The sequence below is a fragment of the Equus caballus genome, chromosome 8 (genome assembly GCF_041296265.1).
Source record: "Equus caballus isolate H_3958 breed thoroughbred chromosome 8, TB-T2T, whole genome shotgun sequence".
In the NCBI taxonomy this organism is placed as follows: Eukaryota; Metazoa; Chordata; class Mammalia; order Perissodactyla; family Equidae; genus Equus; species Equus caballus.
The window spans coordinates 23,938,882-23,951,552 of NC_091691.1; the positions used below are offsets into that span (position 1 = coordinate 23,938,882).

At 38.9% G+C, this 12,671-nt stretch overlaps 1 protein-coding gene across 9 annotated transcripts in view; it reads right to left on the reverse strand.

The window, feature by feature from the left end:
* Nucleotides 1-12,671, reverse strand: part of IFT81 (intraflagellar transport 81) — a 185,717-nt gene that overhangs the window by 23,636 nt on the left and 149,410 nt on the right. For all 9 annotated transcript variants that reach the window (XM_070220198.1, XM_070220200.1, XM_070220201.1 and 6 more), the window contains one exon: nucleotides 8,029-8,178. In XM_070220198.1, the coding sequence (XP_070076299.1) occupies nucleotides 8,029-8,178 (150 nt within the window). The remainder of the gene's footprint in view (nucleotides 1-8,028; nucleotides 8,179-12,671) is intronic.

Here is a 12,671-nt window from a genome sequence, read left to right on the forward strand (position 1 = left end):
ACCTACACCACTCATCAGCCATGCCATGGTGGCAACCCACATATACAGTGGAAGAAGATTGGCACGGGTGTTAGTTCAAGGCTAATCTTCCTCAGGAAAAAAATCTCAAATGTCTAGCAGATATCCAATAAAGAGGTCAAGATGTTATATGTACAAGATTGGAATCTGAGAAGAAATCTAGGCTGGAGATATAAATTCATGAGTTGTCTGCATATAGAAGGTCTTTAAAGCCATGAGACAGGATAAGATCATCAAAAGAGTGAGGGTAGAGAAGAGATCCAAAGGTTAAGCCTAGAAAACTCCAACATTTAGACCTTGGAGAAATGAGAAGAAATCAGCCATGGAGTGGGAACAGGAGTGTTAATAAGGGAAAAAAAACCCCAGGAAAACAAGTAAACAAAAATTTTACAGGAAGAGGGAGTGATCAACTATGTCAAATACTGCTAACAGGTCAAGGAGGAAAAGGACTAAGAATTGACTATTGGATTTAGCAACATGAATGTATTGGTGACATTGACAAGGGAAATTTCAGTGGAATGTAGGCATGAAAACCTGATTGGAGAGGGTTTAAAAGAGGATGGAAGAACCAAATGGAAAGAAAGACAAGGAGAGAGGGAATGGAAGCAGAGTTGGAATTTAGGGCTGCCAACAACATTGGGATTCCTAAGAAAGAAATAGAGGGGACTAAAGAGTATTAGCCCAAAGTTTGTATGCAATTTCCTCTTTAGGCACTAGTAAATCCTAAGCTGTGTAGAAGCAGGGTAAAATTCCCAAAAGATAAGTGGAAATCAGCAGACAGGTTGCTAAAGAGCTGAGCAAAGATTTCAGCAGTCTCATAGTGCCAGGGAGATAGATAGACGTAGGAATTCAAAACTTGTCAAACTTTAGGGGCCTTGGTAAATGCCCCAGACTATCATCTAAAACCTCAGAAGGGCTACTCCTTAGGAGTAAGGGCCATATCCTAGGAGGAAGAGTTAGGCCCTAGGAATGATTACTTTCCAGGAGTAATGTTTCTGCCACAGTAATAAGGGCTGCATCTTAGGAGTAAAAGAAGATTGGAAAAGTGCCAGCTCTAACAAAACTGGATCAAGGTAATCTACAAGAAAAAAAATCCAAATGCTCTTTCAAGGAAGACAAATACATCCAGAGCCTGACATTCAATAAAAAATTACTAGGTAGGCAAAGTAATGGGAACAAATGTCTGAAAATCAGGAGAAAAAATATAGACAAGAGAAATAGACACTCAGATGAATATTATCAGACAGGACATTTAAAATAGCTGTGATTAATATATTCAAGAAAATAAACGAAAAGTTGGAGAATGTTATAAATAACTGAAATCTATAAAATAGAATCAAATGGAAAGTCTAGAACTGAGAAACATAATAACTGATATTGAGAAGTCAATACATGGATTATATAGCAGACTAGACACAACAAAAAAGGAGGATTAATGAACTGGAAGATTGCACGGACGAAAAAAAATCCAGATTAAATCACAGTAAGGACAAAAAAAGGAAAATGAAAAAACCAAAAAAGTTAAAAGAGCAAAACACAAAACCCATAAGAAACATGGTAAATGGTGAAAAAGTTTAACATACATCTAACTGTAACAGTAGTTCAAGTAAGGGAGGAAAGAATGAGACAATAATATATTCAAAGAAATATTGGCTGAGAACGTTCCAAAAACTGACAAAAGACATTAAGCCACAAATTTGAGAAGCTTTACAGACTCCAAGCCAGATAAACAAAAAAGAAAATCACACTTAGGAAAATCATAGTAAAACTGCTGAGAAGCCAAAGACAGAAAGAGAATCTTAAAAGCAACCAGGGAATAACACACTACCTTAGAAAACAACAAGATTTACAAAAGAAATAATGGAAGCCAGAGGACAATGGAACTAAATCTTTGAAGTACTGAAAGAAAATAGCTGCCAACCAAAAATTTTATATTCAGTGAAAATGTGCTTCAAAATGAAGGTGGAGTAAAGATATTTCAAGAAAAACAAAAACCGAAAGGATTTATCACCAGCAGACCTACACTAAATGAAATACTGAAAATGAGCTCATTTTACAGAAGAAAAATGATCCCAATAGAATAATGATGGTGCAGGAAGGAAAGAAGAGGCATGAAAAGAGTAAATATATAGATAAATCTAGAATAACACTAAATATAATAATATGTGGAATTTAAGTCATATACAGAATTTAAAATATATATATCCACAATAGCACAAAATATGAGGAGGTGGTAAATGGAGCTAAAGTGTTGTAAGGTTCTTGCATTGCCCAGGATAGAGCAAAATGAAAAATTTAGGGAAGACTGTAATCAGTCACAGGTGCATGTTGTAATCTCTGGCATAAGCACTAAAAAACTAACAGGGATAACAAAAAGAAGCTATAACCAGTAAGCTAAAAGGAAGAAACACATGGAAGACAAAAATACTTGACTAATACAAGAAAAGGGAAGAAAGGAGAAAAAAGGAATGAAGAACAGATGGGACAAATAGAAAACTTTGAAAAATCAGTAATTACGTTAAGTATAAATGGATTAAATACTTCAATTAAAAGACAAAGACTACCACACTGTATAAAAATATAAAGCCTAACTATATGTTTCTTACAAGATATACACAATAAATATAAGGATGGAGAAAGGTTGAAAGGATGCAAAAGATATACGTCATTTAAACATTAACTAAAAGAAAGCTGTGTGGCTGTATTAATAATAGATAAGTATATTTTAAGGCAAGAGATATTACTAGAGATTAAAAAGGACATTTCAGGGGCCGGCCCAGTGGTGCAGTGGTTAAATTCACACGTTCCGCTTCAGTGGCTTGGGGTTCGCTGGTTCGGATCCTGGGTGTGGACATGGCACCACTTGGCAAGCCATCCTGTGGTAGGCATCCCACATATAAAAAAAGTAGAGGAAGATGGGCGTGGATGTTAGCTCAGGGCCAGTCTTCCTCAGCAAAATGAGGAGGATTGGCAGCAGTTAGCTCAGGGCTAATCTTCCTCAAAAAAATAAAAAAGGACATTTCATAATTATCAAAGGGCTAATTTAACAGTAAGATAATAATACTAAATTTGTATGGATGAATAACATAATCTCAGGATATTTGCAGGCAATATCGTGGGTCCTCTGCCCTGATCTACTTACTGAGCCAATATACTCATCCCCTCTGCTGTTATGAGAATAGGCTATTAATGGCTTACAGTTGCCCTTTCTTCAAAGTGTGCTGTGGGCTAAACACAAACTGTATCACACCACCTTCTGGGTGGTACTGAGAATGTCCATAGCAAATGACTGACTGACACAGGGGTGCAGAAGGGTAGCCCTCTTGTCTGAAGATGAGAGTAACTCGGTGATGCAATTTGTACTCCAGAGATCCTCATGGGATCAGACTGAAACTGGACTCCAACTGAATCCATTTCCCCGCTGCTTCATCTGCTTCCTTCACTTCCTTTCTCCTAAGAGCACTGCCTGAATTAACCATGTGAGGAGGAATAAGAATTCTTGTTTCAGGTTCTGCTTCTAGAGAATCTGACCAAACTATAAGGATGGACTTCTAGAGTGGGGTCACTTACTGGATGACTGAACTGAGGGCTTCACCACTGGTGGCACTTAAGAGTATTGTTAGTCTGAGGCATGTTTTAGCAATGCAATTGCTAAGATTTGTGGTGAACTGGGGCACAATATAAGTGGGAGGGGATTGTGGTGGCTATGAAAATGGACTGCTCAGATCTCCTTCAAGAGAGCCTGCTGAGAGGAACAGAGTTGACTGACAGCCATAAGTGCTGCCTCTCTGGCTCAATCATGTTTGCTCCAAGGCCATGCTTCCCCTGGGCTGTTCCCAGCCAATGACCGAGCATGGCAGTAGTACTAGTGCTAGCCCATTCCTGCCTGAAAGAGGACTCCCTTAATTGGCGACTGTGTCAGGAACTCCCATCATCCCAACCAAAACTTTCTGAAAACTGTGCTGTAGTCTGAGGTCTTCCTGTCCAATCCTCCTTCCTTCTCCTTCTCCCTTTACAGATGTCAGACTTGCATTAGAGCCTAAAGGCTTTCTCTGCCTTCTCTGCTCCCTTCCCTTTATCATTCACAAGTGTTTCCTCCAATAATTCTCTTGTACATCTAATCCTATCTTGGTATCTGCTTCTTGGGGAACTTGAATTGTCACAGGCTAATGCACTAGCTGGTGCAATGTTGCTGGTGTTTGAGAAGTACGGAGAAATAATAATTATAAGCACTATGGAATTGAGGTGGCTGTTGCTAAGCTCCACTGATAGTTGAAGAGGGAAAATAACAGGCTCAAATCCATTAATCAGTAATTTAAAACAAAGTGATAAGGTCAGAGAACCTCCTTAGGAGCTTTAAAGAAACTCTCATTTCCTATGGCTCAGGGGCAGAGAGAGCTAGAAACCAAGCAGAGGACTTAAATGTAAGATTAGTAAAACTTCACAGAAGGCTGAATATATTCTATGTCAAAGTCAGAGCTCTGATAGGGAAGAGAAAGGGTGCTGAGTCTGGGGTGGGGATATCTAGATAGATTCACTTGAGAACGCTGAACCCTCAGATCATCCTGTATTCTCTGGGCAGTGGCAAGTGGCTTAGCTTGTTGGTCAGGGCCTAGAAAAAGCAGGATAGCAAGATTGGAAGATTGGAGACAAGGAGGTCTGCAGAAGAGGTATGTGAATGGACCTATAGGAGTAGGCACTAAGTATGAAGTTCTTTTCATCACATGTTAATGGCCACCAGAGAATGTCCACAGCAGAAGAGGCACCAAACAACCAAGTAGAAAGGATGATTTCGCCAGTAGATGTCAGCCAGCCTCTGTCTTGGCCACCTAGTGCCTGGACAATGGGCTCATGGACAGAATGGCTATGTTGGCAGAGATGAAGGCCAAGAATAGGCCAGACAGCACGGGCTCTCCCTCACCAATATGCATCTAGCTACTGGCATCACCAAACATCTGACCTGGCAGCAACAGAGACCAATCTTGAGCTCCGGGTATGGAATCATCCCTTGAGGAAACCAATCATCTACTTAGTGGCAATTTGATAACATCAGATCCTTTCCATTCTGAAGAGGGTAACATTTCATCCTGACTAGGACTGACTCATATTCTGACTTTTTCCTGCCCAACGTGCTTCAGCCCGCACTACTAAACAAGGGATCAGAGTGCCTGGTCAACGGATGTGGAATTCCACATCATATCACTTCAGCCCAAGAGATCTACTTTATGGCAAAGGAGGTATGGTAGTTCACATATGACCATGGGATTCAGTCACTGTACCACATACCACACCATCCAGAAAGCTAACGGCCTGACAGAATAGTGGAAGAGCCTCATGAAGGCACAGCTAAGGTGTCAGCCTGGAACTGATCGCCTATGAGAATGGGTTCTATTCTTCAAGATGGAGTGTACATCTTAAACCAATACCCATTCTATGGTGCTGTGTTCCAAAAAGACAGAACACGTGGGTTTTGGAGATAAAAGTGTCAGTGTCACTACTCACCAGGATTCCCACTTATCCACTTAGGGAATTATACTTCCTTTTTTTTTTTTTTGAGGAAGATTAGCCCTGAGCTAACATCTGCTGTCAATCCTCCTCTTTTTGCTGAGGAAGACTGGCCCCAAGCCAACATCCATGCCCATCTTCCTCTACTTTATATGTGGGATGCCTGCCACAATGTGACTTGACAAGCAGTGCATAGGTCTGCACCAGGGATCCGAACCAGCAAATCCCGGGCCACTGAAGTGGAACGCATGAACTTAACCACTGTGCCTCTGGGCTGGCCCCTACACCTCCCTTCTTGATAACTTTATGCTCTGTAGGTACAGATGTTCTGGTTTCCAGAGTGGGCATGCTTCCACTAGAAGGTACATTAAGAGGTCCTCTAAACTTAAGCTCTGGCTATCATCTTGTCACTTGGGCTTGTCATGCATGTGGACAAGTGGGCAAAGAAAAGAGTTATTATATTGGCAGGACATCATAAGACGATACAGATGCTGCTATATAATGAGGGCAGATAGGAATATGTTTGGCACTCAGGTGCCACGAGGATGTATCTTGGTATTCCTATGCCCAGTTTTATCAGTATACGGGTAAATACAGCAACCTCAGCCTAATAAGGGTATGATTATTAGAAACTCAGACCTCTTAAAGATGAGGGACTGGGTCATCCCACCAAGTAAGTCATCAAGACCAGTGGAGGTGCTAGCCAAAGGTGACGGAAATCTAGAATGCAGAAGAAGGGGATGTTGAGTATCAGTTATATCCTTGGGACCAAATGTAGCAATGAGAGTTTTAATTTGTCCCACTAACCCTCCTCCTTTAAGTTTTCCTAGAAATTGTGACCAACCAGAATCCTATAGAAGCTATACTTGGATGGAGTGAATTAACATGATAAACAAGCAGGTTGGTGCCCCACTCAGACCTCATCTGCAAGCTGCTATGAGTGTTGACTGCTAATGTCTCACAGTTGCTGCTTCTCCAGAGAATGCCCTCAGCCCACTGGGAGCTGCCTCATCTAGGAGGTTACACCCTGCCACAGCCAATGACTGACTAATATGGGAGTATAAAAGGCCAGCCTCCTGCCTCAAGATGGAATCAACTCCATCGTGCAATTTGTGTTCTAAAGTTCCTCATGGGCTCAAAATGAAGCTGTCTTCAGTCAGAGCTATGTTCTTGCTTGTTTTTTTCTGCTGTCCCCTCTGCTTCCCTCAGTCTGCTTCTTCTGAAGGCTCTCCCTCTTTCAATAAATCACTTGTACAAAGTATTCCCTTCTCAGGCTCTGCTTCTAGGGAACCCAACTTAAGAAAAAGTAGAAAGCAAAAACTGATAGAACTAAAAGGAGAAACAAACAAAACAATATTCATATTTAGAGATTTTAACACATCTCTGTCAATAACTGATGGGACAAGCAGACAAAAATATCAATAGGAATATTGAAGATTTGAATGTCATGGTTAACACACTTGACAGAATTGACACATATAGAATGCCATCCCCAACAACTGCAGAGTATACATTCTTCTCAACTGCCCATGGAGCAATTACCAAAACAGACCATATGCTGGGCCGTAACGCAACACCCAACAAATCTCAAAGGACGGAAATCACAGAGCATGTTCTCTGGTCACAGCGGAAATAAGTAGAAATCAACAACAAAAAGGCAACTAGAAAATCCCCAAATGCTTGGTTTTAAGCAATAACCCATAGGTCAAAGAAATCACAATGGAAATTGGAAAATATTTTGAAGTGAACAATAATGCAGTTACTACATATTTTAGAACTGCCATTAGAATCTATGTTTGATGCAGGTAAATTTTCAATCTTAAGTTCCCTAGAAGCAAACAGTATTCAACAGCACGAGACAGAAAGAGTTATATTGCCAGCTAACCACAACTGGTTGAAACTTTCTTTACCTCTCCAAATTATTACTAGCTGGGAAACCAACATCCTAATGAAATAATTGCCCCAGGGTAAAAGAAAAAAAAAAGCGAAACCAAGAGAAGTCAGAGGACTGGCATCCACAATGAGAAGAGCTTTGCTGTCAGAGGGACCGCTCTGGGCTTAACTCTTCTCTGACAGTGAAGGCGCAGACACATGCGGAACGAGCCTGCAGGCAAACTCCCGTACAGCACCTTCCCCTGATATTTCTTTCCAAAGCTCCACAGAAGTGACTGCTTAGAAATTTCTGCCCACCAGCCCAGGAAAAATAAATACTTTACAGTTATTGGTATGATAATTTTGCTCATATTAATAGCTAAACAAAAGAAAAACCTACTTGGAATTCAACTTCTATTAATTAACCCAAAGTCAGCACACATAAAAATAAGTTAGTGTTTACTGCTACATTAAAAATAAATGAATCAGCTTATATGACATCTCTGTAATTAATCAGAGAAAATTAATAATTTTATGTTTTTTTCAGTAAAAATAATGACCTCAGGATAAAGCTGGAACCCATAAACCTCCTGGCATTTGTATTTCTAGCACCCCAAGATAATATTGTATTACCAGTTGATGTTGAATATTTTCGTGACGCTGCTTAAGAAGTTCTTCTGTCCTCTGCAAGAGACCGAATTCAGCTTTAAATTCAGCTATTATTTGATGCTTCTTTTTGAAAACTGTACTCTTGCTTCGAAGTTTACTGACATATCGTTTGAACTGTAAAAGAAAACAATATGTAACCTAATGAGTAGAAAAGTAATTGCTAAAGATCACATATAAAAACATTAGAAAAAATTTTCTTTTATACTGTCCAACACGTGTGTCACAAGAATACAATAACTTAGTTTTATCAGAAAACTTGAAAAGACTAACAGCTCAATTAAAATACTTTGTGTATGTTTTTATTTTATCTAAATATTGTAAATCCTTATATAAAAGCTATTCATTTTGGGCTTTACAAATAAGGATTAGGAAAACAGAAACTCAACCCTATAAAAGTAAAAAGGTTAAAAAAAAGAAAAGGGGGAAGAAGAAAAAGCAAGAGACCAGTTCTGGCTGGGGTATTGTATTTCTTATGTACTGTACTATCTGGGCAGCACTGGATCTACTCGGATTAATACAGCTAATCAGAAGAGTCAACACTTGTAGCTACGATCTATCATTTAAGAAATGTACTGTGACCGTGTACCCTAAGAAGCATCGGAGACATTGGGATGAAACTTATCCCTAAAGTTAAAAAGCTAAGAATATTCCAAGTTAGTGGGAACTCACAGCTGCTTATTTCAGCTATTTACTTACTAATGATTAATTAAAGTTATAACTACTCTACTCTAATGGAAAGACTCCATTATTAAGTAATACCAACTAGAGTTTAGAAAAGGAAATGAAATGAATATTTAAAGGAATTCATTTCATAAGTACTATTTATTAACTATTATGTACTAGGCACTGTGCCAGACACTGAAAACACAACTCTAAATAAGAAATTCACAGGTCCTGCCCTCATCAAGCTTAAGGAATAGTGGGGAAAACAAACAAACTGAACTGATGTTTACAACCACAGTGAACACTGTGAAAAAGTGGAGTGGCCTGAAAACAAAGAATAGTTTAACCTGGGTTGAGGGAGATAGAAAAGGTGGGGTTGGGATTTAGGGGAGGTGGGTGATGGTAAGCTTGTCAAAATAATTATATTTAAACCAAGACTGAAGAAGGAGGAGTGTGTTAGAGGAAGGAGGAAGAAGCAGGGAAGAGTATTTCAGGTAGAAGAAACAGCAGGTATAAAGGTCCTGAGGCACTGGCTCATTAAAAGTATTGTACTGCTCAATATGAGAAGCAAATGTGAGAAATTTCTGGTATTTCTGAAACAAAACATAGTACTTTTTAAAGTCACTTCCTGGGGCTGGCCCCATGGCCGAGTGGTTAAGTTCGCATGCTCTGCTTCGGCGGCCCAGGGCTTTACTGGTTCGGATCCTGGGCACAGACATGGCACTGCTCATCAGGCCATGCTGAAGTGGTGTCCCACATAGCACAACTAGAAGAACCTACAACTAGAATATACAACTAGGTACTGGGAGGTTTGGGGGAGGAGAAGAAGAAGAAGAAAAAAACAAACTAAAGAATTTATTAAGAAATAAAAAAATAAATAAATAAAAAGTCACTTCCTCTTATGTATCATTAGAACTAATAATTCCCAGATGTTTTTTACCACATACAATAATTTTTTTCTACTCTAACTATCCTTTTATTAACCAAATTATAAGAATATTTCCATGGTAAGAATCTGGCCCATTATATTTAAACACATCACTTCAAAACAAAAGTAGACTTCCATATTACCTAATATGAGATAATTCTTTGAAAATCTTAGCCTTTTTAATGTCACATCCTTTTTAAGGCTAATTTTTTGGGGAGAGGATTATAAATAATTCTATAAATAATAAAAGTAATGAACATATTACTAAAATTTTGGAAAACAGCAAAAAGGAGAAATTCACTCAAAGCCACTATCCCAACACAAGCTCTATTACCATGTTGGTATTTTTCCTTCTAATTTTTAGGTCTAAATCTAAGATCAGCAATTCTAAATTGATTGATTCTTGAGTATACAAAAATTCCTTAAAAATATAGTAAGATTAAAAATTCTTCACATAAAAATAACCTTCCAATTCCTAGTTTAGACATCTTTTTGAACTTAAACTTTGAAAGAAATGAACACATTGTGTTTTAGAGGAAGGAAGTTCAAAATATTTTCTACCCATGATTAAGATAGTTTTAATATTAAGGAATCCAGCCTACACACAGCAAATTATTAATGGCCGGATTATAGAAACTTTTTTTTTTTTGAGGAAGATTAGCCCTGAGCTGACATCTGCTGCCAATCCTCCTCTTTTTGCTGAGGAAGACTGGCCCTGAGCTAAGATCTGTGCCCATCTTCCTCTACTATATATCCGGGACGCCTACCACAGCATGGCTTGCCAAGTGGTGCCATGTCTGGGATCTGAACCGGGGAACCCCGGGCCACTGAAGTGGAATGTGAGCACTTAACCGCTGTGCCACCAGGTAGAAACAGTTTTAAGATTTTAAGTCATATGGGTGTACCTAGAGTCTCATAAGGTGCAATTTTTCCTTTTAAAGAATAAATGTGTAAGCCTGACATAACCACAGACTCAGAATCCCTAGAGTAACTATATGTTCTATTAAAAGTGTCCTGGGCAAAGTGCCCAAAATGAAATCAACCCTGTTCATCTGCTATCCTCTGTATCATCTAGGCCAATGTTCCCCTTCTCTGTCTTGCTGCACTCCAAAACTATTTTTAAAAGCTAAAAGCTATAAATGTTTTTGGTGAAAGAACAAACCCACCAATTACTTAATGTGCTCTATGCTGATTGGTTATTATTTGACATTTACTGGACAAACTTCTAAAGGGGAGGGTAGTCAGGGTCAGATTAATGACGGTTCCACACAACAAAGCAGCAGGTGGCCATCAAAGCACTCCAGGGGCTTTACTACCTCAAATGAATTAGAGGAAAGAAAACCCATTATCAATATTTTTCTTCCACTGGAAGTTTCTTCTATCACTTGGATTTTAGATTATTTCTGAATTTTCAAATTAAAAAAAAAAACCATGATGAACATACTGAAGCTAAATCTTCAGATACATTCTTAATAATTTCTATAGGACATATTTCCAGAAATAGCTGGAAGGAAACAGGGTTTTGATACATTCTGCCAAACTGCCTTTCAAAGGCTACTTATAAGTATTTTTATAATTGTCAATTTGATAAGTAAAATAGCATATTTACTTTTTATTTGCATTTCTTTATTAGGGGTCATCACTTTTTTGTCATGCTCATTGTACATCTGTGGGGATTTTTTTTTTAATGACTTGCCTGTCTTTGGTCCAAGTTTATTGGAGCCTTTGACTTTTTCCTGTGGATCTCTAACAGTGATTCTCAAACTTTTTGATCTCAGGAACCCTTTACTTTTTTTTTTTTTTTTGAGGAAGATTAGCCCTGAGCTAACATCTGCTGCCAATCCTCCTCTTTTTGCTGAGGAAGACTGGCCCTGAGCTAACATCTGTGCCCATCTTCCTCCACTCTATATGTGGGACACCTACCCCAGCATGGCTCGATGAGTGGTGCACAGGTCTACACCCAGGATCCAAACCAGTGAACCCCGGGCTGCCAAAGCAGAATGAACGAACCCAACCACTACGCCACTGGGCCAACCCCTCAGGAACCCTTTATACATTTTTAAAACTATTGAAGAGCCAGCCCTGATGACCTAGTAGTTAAAGCTCAGTGTTCTCACTGCTTTGGCAGCCTGGGTTCATTTCCTGGTCGCAGAACCACACCACCCATCTGTCAGTTGTCATGCTGTGACAATGGCTCACAGAGAAGAAACAGAAAGACTTACAATTAGGATATACGACCATGCATCGGGGCTTTGGGGAGGAAAAAAAAAAGAGGAAGATTGGCAACAGATGTTAGTTCAGGGTGAATCTTTCCTTGCAAAAAAAAAGTAAACAAAATCATTAAAAAAAACTATTGAAGATCTCAAAGGGATTTTGTTTATGTAGACTGCTGGCAGAGTAAATTTGAGAGAAAAGAATAGAATTTTCATTTAGTGGATCTCTTACTTCATAACAATAAAAAATCAATTCTAACTGCATTATAGACTTAGAAGTGAAAGATAAACCTAAAAATTTTTTAGAACATAGGAAAATACTATGATTTTTAGATAGGAAATGATTTCTTAAAAAAAGGCAAAAAAAGCACAAACTGAAAATAGATGACTGATAAACTTAATTTTGCTAAAATTAAGAACTTTCATTCATCAAAATACATACTAAGAGATTAAGAATATAAATCACAGGGGCTGGCCCCGTGGCTGAGAGGTTAAGTTCGCGCGCTCCGCTTTGGCAGCCCAGGGTTTCACCAGTTCGGATCCTGGGCGCAGACATGGCACCGCTCATCAGGCCATGCTGAGGCGGAATCCCAAATAGCAGAACTAGAAGGACCCACAACTAGAATATACAACTATGTACTGGGGGTTTGGGGGAGAAGGGAAAAAAAAAAGAGGAAGATTGGCAACAGATATTAGCTCAGGACCAATATTTAAAAAAAAAAATTTAAAGAATATAAATCACACATTGGGAGAACATATTTGAAACACATTAAGCCAATAAAGAATCTGTATCCAAAACATAT